We start from the raw sequence: 22,619 nt of genomic DNA on the forward strand, positions 1-22,619 counted from the left end.
CCGCAACTCGGCGACCATGTGGCTCGCGGTTCTCTTCTTGAAACACCCTAGTATAAACACAGACATAAAAAATGATAAAAACTGGGGTCACATGTGACCTATTCCCAAATAGTGAAAAAGGGAACCAATAACCACATACTTCACACCAACCTGTCCTCATCTTCACACCAAACCATACTCATCAATGTCTTCTTTGTTATCCTCAACTCCACAGTCTGCGTATAATTCAACACTGCTAACCCAGATACCTTGGGTCAAGAAATCTGAGGCATCATTGGATTGGAGGCAAATCCTTGGACAGACCTTTTCCAAGGAGTCCAGCCAAGATATTCCTACACGGATACGGACACGGTGCTGTAGGTGTCATTTTAAAAAGCTTTCAGCGCCTACATTTATGATGTAGGCGCTTTTTTGTGGCAAACCCGCATGTAGGCGTAATTTGCCCAGCGCCTACATGGTTTTTCTACGGGCTGCAAATAGCAACAGCCTACAAAAAATATGATCCTTACTGGACGGAAAAGAAAAGTAATGATGTAGAAAAATCCTGAGACACCAGGAAGAGAGCAAAAAATCCAAAAAATATGTATCTTGTTTCTAGGTCTTGGAGTGTCATGATGAGTATTTTTTGTATTTTACATACAGGTATTGGTACATGTAATAACAATAAAGGTTGGAAATCATCAAAAGCCCACCTGTGACAATACCTGAAATTTGGCCCATGATTTTGAAGACAGTATTTTGAAATTTTCAAACATCCATATATCTTGCGGTTCTGAAGCAAATCCATTTAAAGTCAGATTCGTAATCTAGTTTCTTTATTTTTTATTTCAAATTAGTTTTAATGCTTTTTCAATTTCCAATTGTTTCTCTCAATGTATCATTAGCATTGCGCACAAAAATTCTACTTCAGCCATGAGACTTTTAGGCTAAATACATTATAACATGTTAATAACGTATTTCGCGTGTTTTGGGGGGGGCCGTCAGGCCGTAGGTCTTGGGGCCGAGTAGGCTCTCTGCGCGGCAGGGTGCAGGGGTGGGTGGGATGGACAAAAGAAATTATTTGAAATTAAAAGAAGAAAAGATTACTAGGATTGTTACCTCTTGCTTTTTGTCGCGAGGAAGAGGAAAGGTTGGATGAGATGATTTTTAGGATAATGTTTGTAAGAAAGTGAAGAGTAAGAAAGATGAATATATTTCTTACTCTGGAAAAAGCGTTGGGGGTTGGTATGCAATATACTTTTTCTGCCCGGTACCAAAAGTTTTCCTGTACCGGGTTCTTACCTATCCTATCCTCATCCATTTGACTTTTCGTGGAATTATACAGGTACCGTCGTGCCTTTGGGCACCTGTAACATTCCATTTAAAGTCAGATTCGTAATCTAGTTTCTTTATTTTTTATTTCAAATTAGTTTTAATGCTTTTTCAATTTCCAATTGTTTCTCTAAATGTATCATTAGCATTGCACACAAAAATTCTACTTCAGCCATGAGACTTTTAGGCTAAATACATTATAACATGTTAATAACATATTTCGCGTGTTTTGGGGGGGGCCGTCAGGCCGTAGGTCTTGGGGCCGAGTAGGCTCTCTGCTCCCATCTCTCAGGACTTATCGTCCGGAGCCTGCGGAGAGCCACCTCGGTACGGACTGAGAGTCCTACTGCCCTTTCTACTCACTCCCCTCCCAAAAGTCTAATGAACCTCATCTTTGACAGGCTAAGAAATTCACTACCTCCACACTTCGGCTTATCTAGAAAAACAATAACGCAAACAAAAGGATATCTCCACACTTCAACTCATTCAGAAAACAATAACACAAACAAAAGGATGAACTCGTTTCACAATCAATTTCCATCAACACCTACAAGCACCTCACAGTAAGTACTACTAATGTTTTTGACATATACCGCTCATTCCTACGGTTACTCATCTCTCTTTACCTTCGTAATACCCCAAATGTACAATGCGTCCTTAATTTCTTCATCAGAATATTTCCTCAGATAAACCTGATAGGCTTTCAACTGCCATCTTCCTAAACAAACGTATTTCTTCCAGCGGTTGTTTATCGTTCCAAACAATTCGTCGAATAATTGCTCTAGTGCTGCTACCGGGCATAATAAGGAATCGAGCCTTTGAAGTCGTAACCACTGGATTTCACCTGGTTTAGCGGTCTTCGCGTTATATATTGCTATTTCTATGTAAGTTTTCCCAGGATTGTAAATCAGGTCCATGCTTCTAACTGTTTGCTTTGTTGTATCATCCGTCACCAATTCACCTAATCTTGCCATCCCCCAGAAGGCCACTAAAGCGACCGTCAATGCTAGTCTTTCGATGTGAGTACCTTTTGACAACTCTTTCGCCAACTCCACTAAATGCCTTAACTGCACGGGCTTTTTCTTCCTTTCTGAGTTCCCTTTCGCCTTGACATCCGCTACACTTGACGCTTTTATTAACAATTTCAGGGTTTTATCATTTTCGGGGGGGAATGGAAGATCGTGGAATAGATGCCACGATCTGATGCCAGTTATGTATTTCAGCAAGGTTCCGGCTGTTACTTTATGAGTTGCGTGTAGGTGTTCTAAAATCTCTCTATCTTCTAAATTAATGTTATATTGCCTTCCAGCCCACACTGCGAAATCCCATAACAGGTCTTGACTTAAAGGTAGTAAGTCTTCACGTTCTATTTGATGTGTTTCACCAAATTTTTCCAATTTTGACATTGCTGAGCTATAGTTCTCTAAGGTTGATTGTGTCCAACTTCCACACAATAAGTGTGTTTTCAAATGACTCGTTTTCCAATCAATATCACTACCACCCACATTGAACGATTTCCAGTTATAGAACGAAGGGAAAGAAGGAAGGGAAAGTTAGCATCATAGCTGCCTAATTGTTCAGAAGGTATGTTCGCTTCTTTCTTATTATTATTATTATTTTTTTAACTCACTTTTCTCTATTTTTCAAAAACGTTTTGATCTTTCTTTCATCGTTCATTATGATCTTGTGAGTAAACCCTTTAGATCAGCTGATATCTCGATCACGACTTCTAACTGCTCACTCCCTTTTTCTTTGATCCCTCTTGAAAGTTGATCTGCGTCGTTATCTCCAGAGGTCACCCGTTTAACCGCAATGTCACAATCAAGGTGTTTAAGTTTCTTTTGTATGAGCTTCCATTCGTCGTTTACTAATTTATGTTTTGATTTTCTCTTGTTGATTACAGCTTCTGTTGTAGTATTGGCGGAATAGACTATGAAACGACGATTCGAGGTGGGTATAAGGGTCTCAATCATATGTAAGCCCAAGCGAACCGCAACAGTCTCCAACCAGGCAATGTCACGTTGTTGACATCCTTGTGAAATTCCATGTGATTTCCAATCCTGCACTAGCTCAAATTGAGACCACCTATCACCAATCGAAACTCCGATCCCGTAACCGGTGCTTGTGTCGCCCACCCACGTAATTTCCTCCGGTTCTAGATCGGTTACTATCTGCATTCTGTCAAAACTCTTCAAAGCATCCAGCCAATCTTGCAACTCCGTTCATGCTCCTTCTGGGAGATCCCTCAGAGCCTTATGATTGTACCAGGATTTATCGAATCTATACAGGTTCCACAAATATGCTTTCATGTTGGGTAGGATGGATGTCAAATGACTCAATTGCCCAGTAAGTTGTTCGATTTCCTTTTTACTACATTTCTTTCCTTTAGCTAGTAAGTTCTCTATTCCTTTCACCCGTTTGTCTAATTTTTCTGCTGGAAGTCTAACTGTTCTATCTCTTCCATTCCAGATAAAACCCAAATATTTTTGCTCTTCTTTCCAATCTGAGAATTTCTCGCTATTTGATTGGACTCCCATTTCCTTAGAAAGTTGAAGTATGTCTGTCATCTCTAAATTATCTCCTTTGCATTTGATGAATAAATTATCATCTACCCATCTAAAGATGGCTTTGACTTTGAATGTTGATTGTATAATATCTCTCCAGGCGTCTGCCAGCCAACCGAACGTACCGCAACCTGCCACACCACCAAAAGGTATTCTCGTATCAATCCAAACATTTCCTTTGAAATCCTTGATGGTGAGAAATTTCCATTGCGATATGTGAGTTGCACCTTGTCAATACGCTTTTTGCCAGTCAATGATTGCTAATAGCAAAACTATCCCAGGTAAAGTTTTGAAATAACTTTCCACCACTTTAAAGTCACTCCACGTTGTCTCAAAGTCTGCCTTATCTACAAACGAATTTAAGGACGGTATATCTTGTTCTTCATTATCGTAATTCAATGTTTTAAGTAACCTGTAAGTTCCATCTGAATATAATTCATCTTTGTCTTCTGAACCGTGATCTTCTTCAATGATGTTCTTCTTCCTCTTCTGACTTGGGTGTACATTTTTATTTCTAGTATAAGATAGATTGTTTATCATCCTTAGGGATCCATCATTGTTCACTACGCTGCCCATGGGGTTTGAGCGGAAAAATCCCCATCTTTGGTAAACTTCGTCGTGGGTAAAAGGTCCAAGTATTCTTCCTTGCTTCCTCTCTTTAAATAAATTATTCAAGATTTTCCCTTGAACCGCCCAAGCTGACCTATGATTATCTGGTGTAAACCATTTCCTTCCTCCTAATTTGTGAGGTGGAATACCTTGATGGAATCCTTTTGTAAGTCCCAACCACACCTTTTTCCACTTTTCTGACAAGTTGCACTCGTCTAACAGAAGCCTCCACTTTTCTATATTCATTTTGTTTTTGACTTCTTTGGGCCAATTCTTCAACATTTCGGGCTCATTTAATACGTAAATTTCTGACATTTCTGCTGGTTGCTCAAGTCGAACCTTGCTCTCCCTCTGTGGATCAATAGGACAATGGGGAACATTGCTTTATTGCGTTTCATTCAAAGATTTGAAACAAAGGATGGAAAAAGGAGATTCAATAACAAGATATATCAGTAACCATTTTTTGCGCACACAACAACAGTATTTGTTTGGTAAGCAAACTTTTTGGGTTTTTTTTTTTTTAACAACTTCTTTTTACTTCTAAATATTGAATAGGTAGGCAGGAGATCTTTTAAGGGGGTAAAACAAAAAAAGGAAAAACTAACTAGGAACCGGAAGGTCCTGGAGTTGTCACTTCTGGGCTCGCCACAGGTTCAATTAACAGTTTCTGAAAGCTGTTTGGTCCTATTCCTGGGCGGCCTCTACCTCTACCACCACCTCTACCACCTCCATTGCCTCCACCTCTATTTCCACTGAATTGACCACCTCTGGGTTGATAAAAGGTGTTTGGCTGATTGTGGTGATAATCGTTGGGATTTTGGTAATGGTTAGATGAATTTTGATAGTAAGTCTGATTATGGTGTTGATTACTGGTATCGTGATAAAATTGAGTGTTGTTATTAGGGTAAGGCTGATGTCTTGTCTTCTTCTTTTCATGATAAAGTGGATCAAATTTGTTCCCAAGGTATCTACTTGGTCTTTGGTTCGTATTTACTACTGATGTTTCCGGTTGAAAAGCGCTAACTGAGTGGTTTCCCCAAACCATCAGACCTCGACCAGTTAGTAACTCTGCGTTATTATCAATTGTGGTACCCATCGTATCCCAGGATGGGTTGATTTTCCCGTCAAGAGGGTTCATGTTCTGGTAAGGTCCCCCGATAACGAATGGATTATCCATATAACTGTCAAATTCAACCAGGAAAAAAAACATTACAAGTCATCAGGATTCTGTATCTCTTTAGGCTATCTAGACCTCTTTTTTTTTTGATCTAGGAAAGTCATTTCTTACTTATAGTCTCCATAGTTCTTTGCGTCTTTTTCTGATTGTTCCGCTAATTTCTTGTTTAGCTTTCCAACATCCGCCATAGATCCATTTGGTAAACGGTTTTCCCAAACATTTCTTCTATGCGCTACATCATAACGCATCGCAGGGGTCCACTTCCCATCACAATCAATCTTGATTTGTAGAACATTTTCTTTATGAGCTAAAATGCGTGGTGCAATAGGTGAATTCTTTTGTCCTTCCAAGATATCATACTTCATGGCCTGATATTTCACCATTAAATCATATCGAACTGTCCATTCTGCAAAACTAAGTCGAAATTCGTTTAAGACTGGGTATCCATTATAAGTTACAGTATCAGATGAGCATGAAGTTGATTTTGTTCTTTTTGTTCTCATATAAGAAGAATCCTGAATCAACCATTTTGGATCGAAGATTGATACTGGTACATGAGATGTTTTATTAATCATCAATTTTGCAAAGTAATCGGAGAGGTTAGTCATGGTGTGTCCAACGTCTTCGCCTTCCATCATTGTTGTATTGTATGTATTCTTTGAGGTTGATGATTCCGTTGTTTTCTCAATGATTTTTTTGACAACTTGTACTGCAGGAACTTCAATATTCAAATCACATAATAAAATTTTTCTAACAGGGGTATTTTCATCACGACACCAATCGGCATAGCCTTCCAGCATCATTTTATACAAAGGAGTGTTTGCGTTGGTCGCGGCTGTTTTGATATTATGCATCCACTTTTGGTGGGTTATCTTGATTTGAGTCGGTTCTGGCATATCTTTGACAATCACACCTATCAATCACACAAATAATATTAAAAACGAATCATTGGTAAGTCTCTTGTCTTTTTTTTTATGTCTCTTTTCAATTAAGGTCTCTTCCAGCACAGGTCTCTTTCTAGTTCAGGTCTCTTTAGTTCATGTCTCTGTATGTTTTTTTTGTATGATTCACGTCTCTTTCTCTTTTCTAGGTCTCTTTTTATTTTCTGGTCTCTTTTTATCATTCAGGTCTCTAATATCGTCGTTGACTTTTTATCATTTTTTTAGTGAATTGGACTTTGATGGGAAAGAGAAAAATAAGGAGAGAGTGGGGGAGTGTTTAAGAAAACAGTGAAACATATCTGGAGGTAAATAAAAGAAAAGGAGGACTAGAGAAAAATGACTAAAAGATAAAAAGTTTTTGAAAAGGATCACACTATTTGGCGACCGGTTTGGAATTCGATGCCCGGGTTTCAAAATTTCAAAAACTTTTGTCGCCCGCTCTGATTTCAAATCAAACCGGGCAAACCGCTTTTTTCAACTTTCACATCCCAATTTTGGTTGGCTCTGGATAGATCAGATGTTACTCTCACATAACTTGTCTCAAGTTCATTTCGGGTTTGACCTGTTTTTGTTGGATTCCTAGAACAAACGGCAAGAACGAACATTTCAATGGTATCTTAGAAAACGTGTTGTTCAAAGCTAACACCTCAAAAGACCCATCTTGTTGGCCCGAATTTCTATCAGAGGCTCTATTTTCTTGTTGAATCAACAAGAGCACGGTGACCAGATGGTCACCATTTGAACTACTATACGGTGTAAGTCCCCGATTGCTGGACAATCCAGCCAAATTGAGACCTATCTCACTTCCTGAATTGAGTTCTGATCAATCCAAGCGTTTGGAGAAGCTCCGAGCAAGCAGACAGTTGGCTGCGGATGCCTCAGTTCAGCGTGCGAATCCAAATAAGGGGAACTTCGATGCACAGTTCGAAACGGACAATAAAGGGATTATCAGAAGTAATACCAATGAAGGAGATGGTAACAAACACCTAGAGAAGGAATGTTGGTCAGCTCGGAGGCAAGAAAGTAAGAGAGGAGCAACACGAGTGAACAGGAGAATGGAGCTTACCATCTTTGGCATGTGCACGGTTGTGGTTCTTGAAACGTTTCCAATGTGTCGAGTTCGAGAGTGAGGCAGTGAGGTTGTCCAAATTGGGTGAGTGGTGTCATGCCATCAACAGGTGCCAGCGCCAGGCCCAGCATTGAGCGATATCGTTAAAGGTTGCAGGAATCGTGCAAGCATAGCCCGGTTTCATGAAATTGATGTCCGGCTAGGTGTTGTGTGAGCCCGAAATTCAATTCTTGTGCCCGGTTTGTCAAATTGCTGCGGCTGCGGCCAAATTTGGCCCATGAAACCGGGCATGGAGGATTCCAAACCGGTTGCCAAATAGTGCGATCCTAAAAGTAAAGTTGTGTAGTTGTTGAATAATGATGTGATAATGTGATTCTCCTGAAAATGGGTAGAATTTCAGGGTTTATATAGTCTCAACCTTGGATATCTTTGACTACAAGTGCACACAAATTGTGGTTCTATGGTTAGGTTAATTACAGTAACACAGTTACTATTGGGTTATAAGTACATTTGACTTGTTACATATGTGTTACAACTGTGAAGTATATGTAGCTTTGGTTTGCATCAAAGTTGTGTATGTTCACATTCTTTCATGTAAGTTCTGCACATGTGACATATGCTAAATAATATGTAACTTGACTCATGAAACTCTGCCTTGAGTTGTAATTGCTGTTTAGGTTTTTATTATACTACATCACCCATTGGTACTCTGGTTTAGTACTCAGGGGTGAAAGTTACATATTGAATTCCCATGGGCAGCAACATTATAGGGGAAAAGGCATAAAGAACATACAGACCTGATAGGAATTGCAAATTCATGATGAATAAGAGCACTGCGGCATCTATGAAGTCACTAACGAGTGATGAAGAACAATAAGCACCTGTTGAAAGTTGGCCAGATAAAGAGCAATAATGTATGAGTGAGCAAACACCAGCAATACACAAAACAATAGCTTTTTATACAGTGATGGCTCTTCTAGAGCCTGAGGTAGGTTTGACAAGACATGAGGTTTTGGGACAAGGTAAATGTACACAATAACAAAGAGAATGAGAAGTGAAATGTGCAATACTATGACCTATATGGGAACGGTTGGTATGAAGATCAGTGGGATGTTGGCTATTTCAGTCAGAGTTCAAAATTACATCCTCTTGAAATGGGAGCCAGCCTAAGCTTTCTGGGCAAGCCTTCAAATTTCATTGGAGGCATACAAAATACCATTTTATGTCACAGAACCAGAGCACTCCTTTCAGCTTGAACCACAGGTTAGGTACCAAGATCTGTAGAAAGATATGGAGAACAAGATGTCAAATTTCTCAAACATTTTGTGGACAGGGGAAGCAGAAAAGTTGGAAAAAGTACATAAGAGGGCTTGTTAATTGGAGCTTCTCTGCCCAAAAACAGTGTCAAAATCCCGGACTACCAGCATAAAGCAATTTTCCCACAGAAAAAATTATTACATTTAATGCATTGGATGATTGAAATTGGTGACTTAATACAGAATAATGCAGAATAATGCAGATTCTGTGCATTTTCAATCATTTCTTGCTCTAGATGTGATCACTTTTCTCACGTGAAAATCACTTTATGTTGTAGTGCCAGCAGCTTTGAGAAGGAATGAATGCGCTGGCCGCTGGGTAGAGCGGAGCAAGTGGACTTATGTAATCCTAGGAGTAAATGGCTGATGAATGTGCACAAACCCAAAAATCTTAGTACTCACTTCAAAAGCAAAACCCGACTTGTTTCGCATTTGACATAGTGCATCCATTGGTGGGGGACATTTATTAAAGCTGATCTCTTAGTGAGCTTCGGCATGGATGTGAATCGAAATGGAAGACATGCATTCAACAGAAATGTGTACAATAAACTTGAGGACAAGTCAATCAACATAATATATCAGGTGTAGCAAAACATGAGCGAAGATGGAATGACAAAGAATTGCAGCAGGTGATTAGAAAAAACGTGTGTTTGTGCGACATTAGATCGCTTTTGTTCAAATTGAACTCAAATACAAATGGAACAAATGCCAGGATGTAATTTTGAAACACAATTGATTGAAGAAATGAAAACGAAAAGGATGTGGTGTACTTTTTTGAATTGCGATTGATAGGACATCGCACACTTTTTGTAGTACTGTGAAAAAAATGTGAGATGCTACAAATGAGAAAAAGAATCTAACCTTCAAAGTATTGATGATGTCAAATCGAGTGTAAAGCGAGGCGATTGTTTTGAACTGCATCTCTTAACATATGAGTACTTTCATTGAGCTTCGATTCTTTCTCCTTCAATTCTTGTTGTTTGTTAATATTGGATTGTGAACCGATCATTGCCTGCATTTTGTTCAAGGCGTCCATGTAGCTTGCCGGGACTAGTGTGACAGGGTGTATATAGTCAGCCAATGTACGGGCAATAAAGACAGAAGTGAAATTTAGCCTCACAATGATCATGTAAAAACGGAAGGAATAATCCAACAAGCTCCATACTGATTTGAACAATATCTTGAGGGAAGCCAATCTGTGACATCTCTTGGTTGCGAGCAAACTCGATCTCAGCTTCATTGCTAAGTTTGCATACATTCACGCAGTGACCAGCTGGGATCTCCATGATCGAGTAAAATGGAGCCGATTGGAAAGGCTGGTGATACATATTCCAATGTGTTAGCATTCCCAGAGATCTCAGTGTACTGCGCAAAGTGAATTTCTGACCTTCAAGTCTACTTGGATACCAATTGTTGAGTATGAGAAATAGCTTCCGTTTTGAATCGCACCGCGGACGCCTCTATTAGAGGCAATGCCGGGAGGAACACCTTTATACAAGATCAAAGAGAAGAAAGTCATTTGATGATCTAGACCTTATACCATAAGTGATTGAGGCTCACGCGTTACGCAATCACCAATGATGGGAGAGCGGGAACGATTGCAGACACGCCACATCTGCCGACCCCGATTGATAGGTTTGTTCAAGTTGTAATCGACTCTTGAAGCTAATCTCGCATCACAAGTTCGAGGTGTACCAAAAGTGTAAGCGTCTCGCAAGACGATCTGGTCTCCCAAATCTTCTGGAGATTCAAGCAGTCTAGCATATAGTAAAGATGCGATTCCAGCTCCCAGACTTTCGGAACAAAGATAAAGAATCAGCATATTAACTCGACGAAGAATTTCTCAGCCAATAAACCTCACGAGTGTCCTCCTACAAAAAGGTTACACTTCTTGCCAGTATGTTTAAATGCCTCCGCTGCAATAGTTTTGACCATCTCAATCATGCGGACTATTGATCCAAAGGATGGTCGTAAGAATGCGTTCAAGGTGATTGAATCTCAGGACCTCAATGCTTACAGTAAGGAAGAACTTGATGGCAGAAGCTCTTGGATGGAAAAAGCGAGTCGTAGAAACCTTCATGAGCCATACCGGTAGCAAGGAAGTCACCGGCTGATTCGAGTTTGCATTCACAATCTTGAATCCATTCAGTGAAATCAGTTGGACTGGTTCCTTTCATCACCAAAACTATGTAAGGATTGTCGTATTGCCCGATATGTTCATAAGAATAGAAACATCCAGCAAATGGACCCGACAACTTTTGAAAATCTTGATACCGTCAAAAGACGATTTCAGATATAAAAAAGGGATTGACAAGGAGCAAAACAGTGTGATTGATCAGTCTCTGAGCTAATAGACATAATCAAGCTTTTGGACTTACCCGCAACCGAAACAAAGCCGATTCCCCACTCATCAGCGACTTGAAGCATGCGTTCCTCGCTCTTGATCAAAAACAACACGCTTTCATCAGGTTGAGTCTTCGAGACACTGGCATGAGCAGCTTTTTGAACAAAGTCCGTATCACGCTCATACACGATTGAGCACATTAGAAGGATTGCTCTAGCGATGTCAACATTGAACTCGAGAGATTTGCTAGACAGTGCTTTGACAATCTCAGGATGTTCTTCGACTTTAAGTAGGTGCTCGTCTAGGTCACTTCCCAAAGCAGGTAAGGCGTTATCAAAAATATGTTTCTTGGAGTCAAACAAGTCTAAATAGAGTCAAGCTTGAAGTCAGCTCATGTCCTTGTTGGCCGCAGAGCTTTTTGGAGTAATATGGACGTACTGATGTCGACCCAATTGATGATAGTCCAACCACCTCCGTACTTGCCCCCGAGGTAACTCAAGACCTTTCCAACGCCCAAAACGTGTGCTATTGGATAGTGGATCTCTTAGTAATCAAGGATGAAAGAAATACACTGGAATGTCAAAGATCGAAAGGAAGACGGACTGACCCGCAAGGAAAACGATGTTCAACACAAACAACGCGGAATAGATGACCCCAAAGTACAGGATCATGTACATAGTATTGAATGGACGGGTGAAGAAAGACAAGGGGTTACCACAAATCATAAGGAAGCTACGGAAGAGCATCTTGAACGAAGACGAGACGAGACGATAAGTTTGAGTGGCCTTGATTTTAGAAACAATCGATTTCCGATCATCTGAGTAGCTCTTAATATCTGCTGCATGTTGGGTCAAGATTGTTCGCTGTAAAGGTGATAAGTGATTATAGATCTAAAAAATCAAAATGAAACAAAAGTTTCATCATCATGCTCTCCTTTTTACTACCAATGCAAGTTATCAAGACAGGATTTGAAATACTCACTTGAAGATAATAATTCTTTTCTTCTTCTCCACCTTTGGCAACGTCTTCCCACTCCTTGGAGTCATGATACAAGTAGGGACAATTTTTTCGTGGAAGGGTCACTCTATGTCGTTTACTGATATCTGAGGATAGTGTCACAGGTAGAGTTCTCATCTTGCAAGGCTATAAGAATTGTATAAAATCAGCTACTATATTCTGCGTAAACGACAATCATCTGTTGTTGCTTAACTGATAAGATGTAAGAGGTTTGAATGCCTGAATCTAGGAATCAAAGAATTTATTTAGCGAGTCCTGAAAGATGAGACTACTGCACTGGTGGACTATTGAAGAGATGCGGGACCAGGGGAGCAATCAAATAGGTCATTATATACCGCTTGCCGCTCACCGCTCACAGCAACGTGATTGTCAATAACGGATAACCATATATGGCGTGGAGCATGTGTATAGGCGGCGCGTTCCAAGGAACGTACCAACGCGCTCGCCGTATTTCATAGAGACCTCTTTCGAATCATCAACGTTGTCCTCAGAAAGCTTCGACAATACTCGAGCCGTTACCGATTAATTGCACATCTGAAGTTTGATCAAACCCAGCAATCACTTGTCCTTGTTGCGCATTCTCCTGCTTTCAGAAGCGATAGCCTACACTTTGGGGGGATCCGTGTACTTCATCAGCACCAAGTTGATACGGACAGCGGGCGTGCTCACTATTTGAAGGATATTACTAGATTCCAATTTCACAGCAACATCCAACCGATCATTTCGACCAAGCCAAATTTCACACCTTGCCACAACGTTAGCAATCCCAATGACGGCATGATGAATTTAGCGCAATGACATTGATGATATTTTTTGATTCACATCCATCAATTAGTATGAGCCCTCGTATCCGTTCGACTTTGAGGATGCGCGGAGCCAGCGACAACCACCCCGGAATGGCATCGTGCGCTTAGCCCTTAAAAGGCGAGAATCCTCGGAAGCCTGCCGAATAATGAAAGCTACTTCGTGGTTCGACAGGGGGAGTGGAGAGCAATCGAGACACTCTAGCTAAAGTGTGAATTTCAGTCGAACTAAATTCCTATATCCAACCAGCCATAATCAGGTTTAACTCACAAGGAGGTGCGTGAGGTTCACGTCGTGAAGTCGCGTATACACAGACAACCTCTTGCAAATACTTCAATCAAGACCGTCACTTTGCTGATGTTCTTCAAAGTCATTCTAGGTTTCAATTTTGATGTGATGCTAATGAAAGGTTTCCAGATGCATCCCTGAATCGGGTTCAACAAGCGACCTCAGTATTGGAAGAGAAGTAAAAGGTACGATGCCGAAAGATCCGACCGATAGGGGAGCTACCCCGGTATATAAGAGGCGGCGCAGGTACCCGCTCGTCGTCCGGGTTCGTATATCGGCTAGTATGGCCGCCTCTCACGCGGCAGAGACGGGTTCGATTCCCGTATCCGGAATTTCTTTTTTACTCTTGGCCTTGCTGGCCTCGCAAATTGTAACATTGCAACTCCATAAGTCACACAACACCAACAACGTTGCAAATGGATTATTTTCATTTTGATGAAGTTTGTACCTTTTGGACTTGTAACCTTGATGTGGATTACTTTGGTATGCTAAAAGATTTAAGATAAAGCTTTATAAAGAAATTGTAAAAGATGAAAATGACTACAAACAAATCCAAAGATTCTCAACCAAAAATAATTGTTGTACATCAAGCAACCTTCAACTTTCCTCAAAATCGTCCAACAATCAAAGAACTCCACATGACTCAAAAACACTTTAGAAATCTACATCTCAAATCAAACTTAAAACTACTAATCGTTTAAAATTTCAAACCAACATCCAAGTAAACTTGATCAAATCATACATAATAGGAATCTTCATAAAACAAGTTGAACAAACAGACATTTCTCATATAACCCGACTTCGTAATTTCCTATAGAAAAACAACCCAAAGAACCCATCATCAAATACCTACTCCAAAGCCAATTTTTTTTATCAAACAATCAAACCAAAAAAGGAAAAATCTTTTACCTTCTAGGTTCATCGTTCTTTTCTTCTTCGTTTTCTACAACTTTCTTGGGTGTAGGACTTTCTGGTCCTTCTTCTTCTTCTCCTTCGCCATAATCTATATCTTCAAGCTATAAAACAAAAATACCCTAAGATAAGTACAAGAAAGACATTTTTTTTTGAAATGATTAGTACAAACCTTTTCATCAAAAGATTCTTCTTCTTCATCTTCTTCCTCGTCTTCTTCTTCATCTTCTTCATTATGTTGATGTTGTGTAGCTCGATTAAAAATATCAATTTTTCTATCAGTTTTCAATTCAGCTTCTTGAGCCTAAAAAAACCAAAACCCAATTCAAATTCAGATACAGATTCAAAAAAATCAATCACTGAAAACTAATCTAGATTTCAAAGGACTATAGCTATTAGAATGAAGACTTACGTCAAGTGCCATATTTTTCAAAAACATCTCTTCCATTTCCATCATTCTTTCTTTATACTCTTGCATCACTTCTTCTCTAACTTCAGCTTCAATCATAGCAGCGCGAATTTCAGCTTCGACAAGCTATAACAAAATATCAAAAAACCGTATCAGAACAGGGAAAAATCATTTTGTGATTCAGAATATTGAAAAGGATAAATGATTACCTTGACTTTCATAATTGATAATTGATCTAATAAATGATTTACGAATCCATCATCTTCTGCACTATTCTCAGTTTCAATCTCTTCAGTATCTTCATCTTCATCTTCTAATACGCAAACGATAACAATCTATCAATACATTTCTTATATTCCTTTTTTTCAAATCAATACAAGAAACAAGTTTGTCAAAAAAAAACTTACCAATGACAAGACTACATTCTTTAATCACGTCATCTTCACCAACTTTTCCAACAATAGGCTTCAAAAGTTCAGGATGTAAAAAATTTCGACCTTCTTTTATAGTTGAAACTTCACTTGCAACAGCCGAAAACTTCATCACATGAGAATTTTCTTCAAATCCAGTATCAAATGGATTTACATTTACAATCATCACCGTTTTACCTTCACCCGTAAAAAAACTTTGAAATAGTTCGGTAAGTTTACTATGACGAAATGGTACGATAGATTGTTTACGTGAATGATGTATAAAGTCTTGATTTTTTCTCAAAGTTTCCATACATTGTCCTAAAACCATTAAAGATTTATTGATATTACCTGCTTCTTTTAATCTTTCTCCTGTAGTTTGTGTATTTCTTGTTCTTTCAGATCCAGCTAAGTCTACAATTGAAAGTCTCGAAACTTGGGAATGTGATAAAATATTCTCATTTCCATTAACATGTTTTGAAATTCTTAAAACTTTGATTGTAAAGATCCCATGACTACGTGAACTGGTTCGATTTGCTAAAGTTGAAAAAACTGATCTATTTATTTGACCATGTCTCAATAATAATTTAGCTTCTTCTGTACTCTTGACTCTCATTTCAGTTAAACCATGTATATATTTATTTCCATTTGGTTTATCATGTTTAAGTATCAATGCCTTTCTTTTGATCACTCCACCTGAACTAGAAGCTTTATTATGTAACATTTGAGTCACGTTTTTAACTTGTTCTGTTATATTGGCGGTTAATGATTGAAATGTAGTACCAGATGATGATGAGGTCAAAAGTGATGAATGTGAATCAAGTAAATCATAAACTTTTTCATTATAAACTTCTGCATAAGAGATCCATATACCATACTCAGAATTAGGATCGATAGGTAAAACCGTTTCGTCTTTCAAGATGGATTGAGTAGCTGTTTCAAGTTGTGCATTTGATAAACTACAACGTTGAATAAATGTAGGTTGATCAGGTATCAGTGGTGCGATTTCTACCGCAGTAAGTCTTGCAGGTCTAACTCTCATTTCAGTTTGTTGATTTCCAATCGAATTGAATAATACGTCCATCGTTCTTGGTAAGAGTCCAGGATCCATTGAAGTACCATCACGAGAAGTATCAAGTCCACCTTGAACGGTATAAGTTTTACCTGAAGCTGTTACCCCATATGCAAAACACAAACTACTTTTACCCTCGAGCAAGTCACCAACGAGTGGTAATGTAGTACCCTGAAAGAATTCTTCTTGACTTGCTTCGGGACCATAAACACGTGTAAATTTGTACTTTGCACTTGAATCATGAGAACTGAAAGTCGTTGCAGAACTTTGAGTAGGTGGGGTGAGTAAAACTTCTGTATCGTTGAGAATCTCAATATATGGTGATCTTGCTGTCGAAGACGCATGAGGAGGTCGGATACGTAGAAAAGCCTAAAGATGAAGAATTCACTTAAATGAGGATCACTTATAAGTCCTTGAACAAAACGAGAGCTTACTTTGATTGGTTCTTTCTGAGGGTCATAACCAGCGATAGTCCGATCACTGAATCCCACTTTGGTTGGTGATGCGAGACTCTTGGCTTCATGAGTAGGAGTCTTACTACCCGCCATTCTTCCAAACCCTAAACCAGCCAGTATTGATGGATGCGATCCTTTCAAAGGTGATTTAGAGGGAGAAACCGGTCTTCTGTTTTCATCAAATCCACTAGCTGCACTAACAAAAGTGGTATTCGCAAATGACATATCACTTGCTTCTTCCCCTCTCGATCTCGGCAATGCTGTTCGTGTGCTCGCTCTAGTTGGTGTAGGTTTTGTTAAATTGAGACTTAGACCGCAATTTGCTTTCCCGCTGTTCCATAATGGTCGACCTGAAGTACGTTGTGGAGTTTTGGCAGGTGTAGTTGAAGTGGTTTTGATAGGTGAACGTGGGGTCGAACTAGGTGGGGATAAGAGAACACGAGAGCTAGGTCTTGCTGGTTTAGGGTTTGTTGATGATCCAATGGTTAGCCGGGTAGCGCGAGATGAAGAAGAGCTGGGAGCTGGAAAACAACACATTCAACGCGTTCATATGCAACTATGATCAGAAATGTTTCGTGTCAAATTGAGTTGGAATTGAAACTGACGATTCGTTCGTGAGTTGCTGGTCGTGGCTGTGGTACGTATTCGAGAAGGTGGTCGAGGCTTGAGTGAGGGACTAAAAAGTCATCAGGAAGAATAAAAGAACGGTCGGTCAGCTATTTATTGAAATTTGCCGCCTTTGTGGATAAACATGAAAGATGATAGAGAGGATCGGATTATAACTTACTCATCCTGTGTCATTTTGAGTTCGATATTGTTTGAATGAGGTTGATAGTTGATAGTTGATAGTTGGTGTGATGGCGAAGAACATTCGAAGCGAGTCAAATCAAGTGGAGGAATTTGAAAAAATTGTAGAATTACACACAACATGTCACAACCACTTACACCCATCACCTTCCATCCATTTTCTCATGATTTTGTCCCATAAGCTTGACTTTTTTTGTAGGACTATTAGATGAATCGCCTGATCGAGGTCTTTTCATAGTAAAACCAGGAGAAGTGGAATCTGAATCATATCCTCCTGTGGGTCCAGGTTGAGCTTCTCGGTCGTCTCGAACGATACCAACAGGTGAAGCGGGTGCATACTCAACCCGCTCGTTACGAATGATATTGTGCTCCTCTTCATGAACTCGAGCCGGAAGCGGGATAAAATCTACAGGCCAAAAGGTTCGCACTGTCAGTGTGACTGCTCCAGTTGAAGACGAGGTGAGCTAAACATGACTAACCTCTCAAGGCATGATCATGATACATCAATGGGATATCGTGATCAAGTGGGTCCTCCACTAAGTTGCGGTCATCCACATCTGCATCGTACCTCGATGGTGAATCACACCTAGAGCAAAGTGATCGAGGGCTTGAAGTCCCGTTAGAGTCGTACATCGATGATGAACCAAACACAGAACAACCCGAAGAACTTGAAGCCTGCGAATCCCAGACATCCACATCTCCATGATACCTTGATACTGAATCAGACCCAGAAGAATCTGAATCAGAGCTTGAACTTGAAGGCTCCTCGTCGTAATCACATCTTGAATCACAAGAACCATTCGAATCAGAGCTTGAACTCTGAGAATCCGAGTCATCCACATTGACATCGCATCTTGAGTCACTGTAACCAATTGAATCGGAGGTTAAAGTCTGAGAGCCCGTATCACTTTGAGTGTCCAAGGGTGAAGTATCATCAGTCCCATCTTCGTGATCATCATGTTCTACTTCTTGATAAGCTAAGAATTCATCGGAGCCGTAGTACATGTCAATGGGTTGATATATTGGTGGATTGAAGTAGAAGATGGGATCGGGGATCTCAATGAATAGACGATTCCAGCTGTGTTGGGCGAGTATGGGTTGATTGGTTGTGGGAGTGAAGTTGAAGCGGCTTTGGTGATATACGTGTTGGATGGGTGGAGGATTGAAGGCAAAGATGGGAGACTCAGGTCGAATGTCTGGGATGTCTTGCGGGACAGGGAGTCTTTGAATAGCAGAAGCTCCTGGGATGGGTCGTACAAGATCCGTGTACTCTTTGTGATGTCTAGATGGAAGTGCAATAGAATCTAAAGGCCATGAAGGTCAGACCGACTGTTTGATCGTGCTCAGGTGAGGACAAGGTGAATTGAACCTGACTTACCTCTCAGAACAGGCTGACTACGCAAAGACGGTATATTATGAGTGACCCGACTTGCAGACATTGGCTCAAGAGTGTTGTTACGAAAGGGCAATGATGAAGAACGGGATAGGAAAGTTGGTGAAAATTGTGGATACATTTTGAATGAAGATCGTTGGATAGGATCAAAATCCGAGTTTGGTCTCTCCTGATATGAGCTAGAAAGGTATGATGGTAGCAGTAGGTGATTTGATGAAGGTAAGTTTGAGATGGGTCTTCCCTGATATGAGCTAGAAAGGCTTGATGGTTTCAGTAGGTGATAACTTGATTGGCAAATTTTTGATTGTAGTTTTGAAGAACGTGACGAGCGAGGTGTAAGCTAACTAAAGATACGTTGGCGTTAAGAAATGTTTGATGAGGATGATGATGTCAAAGATTATCATACCCTTCACGTAGGGCAAAAGTTAAAAGGAGAAAATTGCTTGCAAATCATCGGTCACGTCCTTATTTCTTTCTATTTAAAATTTTTCTTTCTCGTGAGTCCTGCCGGTGGTCCTGCCTTTTAAAATGCGGTATAACGCATAAAAGAGGCTTCTCTACATTGGTTATGTTGTATTCCTCACTTATAGTTTTGTCTGACTTAATAGAAGATTCTTGAGAGGCCCAGATGGGCTGGATTCATCAGTGGAGAGCTCAACACCAAAACACTACAACACTGGAGTCTCTAAACTTATGACCTGCTATTGAGAAGTGAAAAAGACAATATATATCAATACTTCGAGGTATTGAGATGACAGGCTTCGTGAGCGCTCAAAGCTCGTCGACCTAGCCATGTTGGAGCCATGTTAAGTACATTCTGCGCAGCTTTCATCATGAATATGGTACAATTTTGTAGACTGAAAATAGGGCCCACATGATTGGTAAGCAGTCATATTCCATCACCCATCTGCCCTGAATCGCGCTTCTTGAGTGAATCAGGAGTAAAAATGGCAATTGATGTCTCATACGAGCCAGGCTTCAGGCTGTATTCTCTTGTGCCTTAGATTTGAGCCAGTAAGCGCTTTGTAGCCAGTCATGGCTTGACTATCAGGCTTTTAACTCATTACACATCTATCAAGACATGAATTCTCCATGGCAAATTATGAGACCTGCACAAGTTTGGTCAGGAGGAAATAATTGTGCATCTGTTGCTTACGAGATGTTTGAGGAAATGGAACATGAGGCGGGATCAACAAAGTACTATCATTGAAAAGCAGCACTGTGAATCAATCCCGCTTCTTTGAGGTTTGGCCACAAGATTGCACAAATTCAAAGGAGGCAAGGGTGTAAAAGAGAGCGTCTGTTTGAAATCAACGGATGAGGCTTCTATCAAGTCAGCCAAAACTATGAGTGAGGGATACAACATAATAAAGGTAGAGAAGCCTCTTTTATGCGTTACAACACGTTTCCAAAGGCAGGACTCACGAGAAAGAAAAATTTTAAATAGAAAGAAATAAGGACGTGACCGATGATTTGCAAGCAATTTTCTCCTTTTAACTTTTGCCCTACGTGAAGGGTATGATAATCTTTGACATCATCATCCTCATCAAACATTTCTTAACGCCAACGTATCTTTAGTTAGCTTACACCTCGCTCGTCACGTTCTTCAAAACTACAATCAAAAATTTGCCAATCAAGTTATCACCTACTGAAACCATCAAGCCTTTCTAGCTCATATCAGGGAAGACCCATCTCAAACTTACCTTCATCAAATCACCTACTGCTACCATCATACCTTTCTAGCTCATATCAGGAGAGACCAAACTCGGATTTTGATCCTATCCAACGATCTTCATTCAAAATGTATCCACAATTTTCACCAACTTTCCTATCCCGTTCTTCATCATTGCCCTTTCGTAACAACACTCTTGAGCCAATGTCTGCAAGTCGGGTCACTCATAATATACCGTCTTTGCGTAGTCAGCCTGTTCTGAGAGGTAAGTCAGGTTCAATTCACCTTGTCCTCACCTGAGCACGATCAAACAGTCGGTCTGACCTTCATGGCCTTTAGATTCTATTGCACTTCCATCTAGACATCACAAAGAGTACACGGATCTTGTACGACCCATCCCAGGAGCTTCTGCTATTCAAAGACTCCCTGTCCCGCAAGACATCCCAGACATTCGACCTGAGTCTCCCATCTTTGCCTTCAATCCTCCACCCATCCAACACGTATATCACCAAAGCCGCTTCAACTTCACTCCCACAACCAATCAACCCATACTCGCCCAACACAGCTGGAATCGTCTATTCATTGAGATCCCCGATCCCATCTTCTACTTCAATCCACCAATATATCAACCCATTGACATGTACTACGGCTCCGATGAATTCTTAGCTTATCAAGAAGTAGAACATGATGATCACGAAGATGGGACTGATGATACTTCACCCTTGGACACTCAAAGTGATACGGGCTCTCAGACTTTAACCTCCGATTCAATTGGTTACAGTGACTCAAGATGCGATGTCAATGTGGATGACTCGGATTCTCAGAGTTCAAGCTCTGATTCGAATGGTTCTTGTGATTCAAGATGTGATTACGACGAGGAGCCTTCAAGTTCAAGCTCTGATTCAGATTCTTCTGGGTCTGATTCAGTATCAAGGTATCATGGAGATGTGGATGTCTGGGATTCGCAGGCTTCAAGTTCTTCGGGTTGTTCTGTGTTTGGTTCATCATCGATGTACGACTCTAACGGGACTTCAAGCCCTCGATCACTTTGCTCTAGGTGTGATTCACCATCGAGGTACGATGCAGATGTGGATGACCGCAACTTAGTGGAGGACCCACTTGATCACGATATCCCATTGATGTATCATGATCATGCCTTGAGAGGTTAGTCATGTTTAGCTCACCTCGTCTTCAACTGGAGCAGTCACACTGACAGTGCGAACCTTTTGGCCTGTAGATTTTATCCCGCTTCCGGCTCGAGTTCATGAAGAGGAGCACAATATCATTCGTAACGAGCGGGTTGAGTATGCACCCGCTTCACCTGTTGGTATCGTTCGAGACGACCGAGAAGCTCAACCTGGACCCACAGGAGGATATGATTCAGATTCCACTTCTCCTGGTTTTACTATGAAAAGACCTCGATCAGGCGATTCATCTAATAGTCCTACAAAAAAAGTCAAGCTTATGGGACAAAATCATGAGTCACGATAGTCAAAAATTGGTCTTATATTTGGAATTCTCAATGTCGTTTTTCATGTCCTTTGATTTATATACCTCGTTCTTGTATATTTGATTTCTCATTTTTTGTGTTCTTGGGTCTCGGCTTTCTTTCTGTACCTCTTACATACGCTTCTTTTTACTTCATATTGTACCACTTACTATCATACCATATCTGAAAAAATCTGGGTTATTTAACCTTTTTGAATGTGGTGTTCGATTTGATTGTTGTTGCAAGAACCATCATTAGTGTAATTGGGTGTGAATATTTTTCTTGAGAGCAATCATTTTAGTAAGATCCAGAGTTGAACGATAAGAATCGACTAGCAGATTCTCGAGTCCATTTTTCTTGAAGAGATCACGTATGTTTTGAAAGATAGAAACAGAGTTAGACCAATAGGGCCAATCGAAGTTCTCTCCGGAGTCTGCTTTGGACAAGTGTTCTCACATCCTCACATTCCTTTGCTTGAGATATCACTTGCAAAATCGATACTTTTTGAAAAAAAAATTGTACTGATACATATCAGTCTCGTTTTGATGAATAGATCTGAC

The 22,619-nt window shown here is 40.2% G+C and overlaps 5 protein-coding genes across 5 annotated transcripts; 2 read left to right on the plus strand and 3 right to left on the minus strand.

Moving 5' to 3' along the window:
- Positions 1–71: 71 nt before the first annotated feature.
- On the plus strand, positions 72–3,247 carry MELLADRAFT_94532 (uncharacterized protein; the record flags this gene model as incomplete). The annotated part of the gene is made up of 12 exons (XM_007406389.1): positions 72–111; positions 985–1,033; positions 1,367–1,374; positions 1,558–1,638; positions 1,802–1,874; positions 2,322–2,330; positions 2,460–2,538; positions 2,621–2,662; positions 2,731–2,768; positions 2,833–2,863; positions 3,081–3,137; positions 3,227–3,247. 12 exons carry the CDS (start codon positions 72–74, stop codon positions 3,245–3,247), a joined length of 528 nt encoding a protein of 175 aa, XP_007406451.1.
- A 1,841-nt stretch (positions 3,248–5,088) lies between these two features.
- On the minus strand, positions 5,089–6,557 carry MELLADRAFT_103564 (uncharacterized protein; the record flags this gene model as incomplete). The annotated part of the gene is made up of 3 exons (XM_007406530.1): positions 5,089–5,665; positions 5,773–5,831; positions 6,282–6,557. 3 exons carry the CDS (start codon positions 6,555–6,557, stop codon positions 5,089–5,091), a joined length of 912 nt encoding a protein of 303 aa, XP_007406592.1.
- A 2,828-nt stretch (positions 6,558–9,385) lies between these two features.
- MELLADRAFT_71067 (putative Lipase, class 3) lies at positions 9,386–12,637 on the minus strand (the record flags this gene model as incomplete). The annotated part of the gene is made up of 11 exons (XM_007406529.1): positions 9,386–10,037; positions 10,108–10,303; positions 10,375–10,475; positions 10,548–10,780; positions 10,849–10,936; positions 11,005–11,253; positions 11,366–11,695; positions 11,770–11,856; positions 11,939–12,221; positions 12,313–12,474; positions 12,542–12,637. The coding sequence occupies 10 exons, from the start codon at positions 12,463–12,465 to the stop codon at positions 9,868–9,870; spliced, it is 1,890 nt and encodes a 629-aa protein (XP_007406591.1).
- Positions 12,638–14,345: 1,708 nt separating this feature from the next.
- Positions 14,346–19,019, minus strand: MELLADRAFT_76966 (uncharacterized protein; the record flags this gene model as incomplete). The annotated part of the gene is made up of 10 exons (XM_007406528.1): positions 14,346–14,456; positions 14,525–14,656; positions 14,765–14,887; positions 14,971–15,074; positions 15,169–16,612; positions 16,678–17,219; positions 17,486–17,490; positions 17,653–17,911; positions 17,985–18,809; positions 18,884–19,019. The coding sequence occupies 10 exons, from the start codon at positions 19,017–19,019 to the stop codon at positions 14,346–14,348; spliced, it is 3,681 nt and encodes a 1,226-aa protein (XP_007406590.1).
- Positions 19,020–20,699: 1,680 nt separating this feature from the next.
- Positions 20,700–22,061, plus strand: MELLADRAFT_60626 (uncharacterized protein; the record flags this gene model as incomplete). The annotated part of the gene is made up of 3 exons (XM_007406390.1): positions 20,700–20,835; positions 20,910–21,734; positions 21,808–22,061. 3 exons carry the CDS (start codon positions 20,700–20,702, stop codon positions 22,059–22,061), a joined length of 1,215 nt encoding a protein of 404 aa, XP_007406452.1.
- Positions 22,062–22,619: the final 558 nt, after the last annotated feature.

This window comes from Melampsora larici-populina (assembly GCF_000204055.1).
Source record: "Melampsora larici-populina 98AG31 unplaced genomic scaffold MELLAscaffold_6, whole genome shotgun sequence".
Classification (NCBI taxonomy): Eukaryota; Fungi; Basidiomycota; class Pucciniomycetes; order Pucciniales; family Melampsoraceae; genus Melampsora; species Melampsora laricis-populina.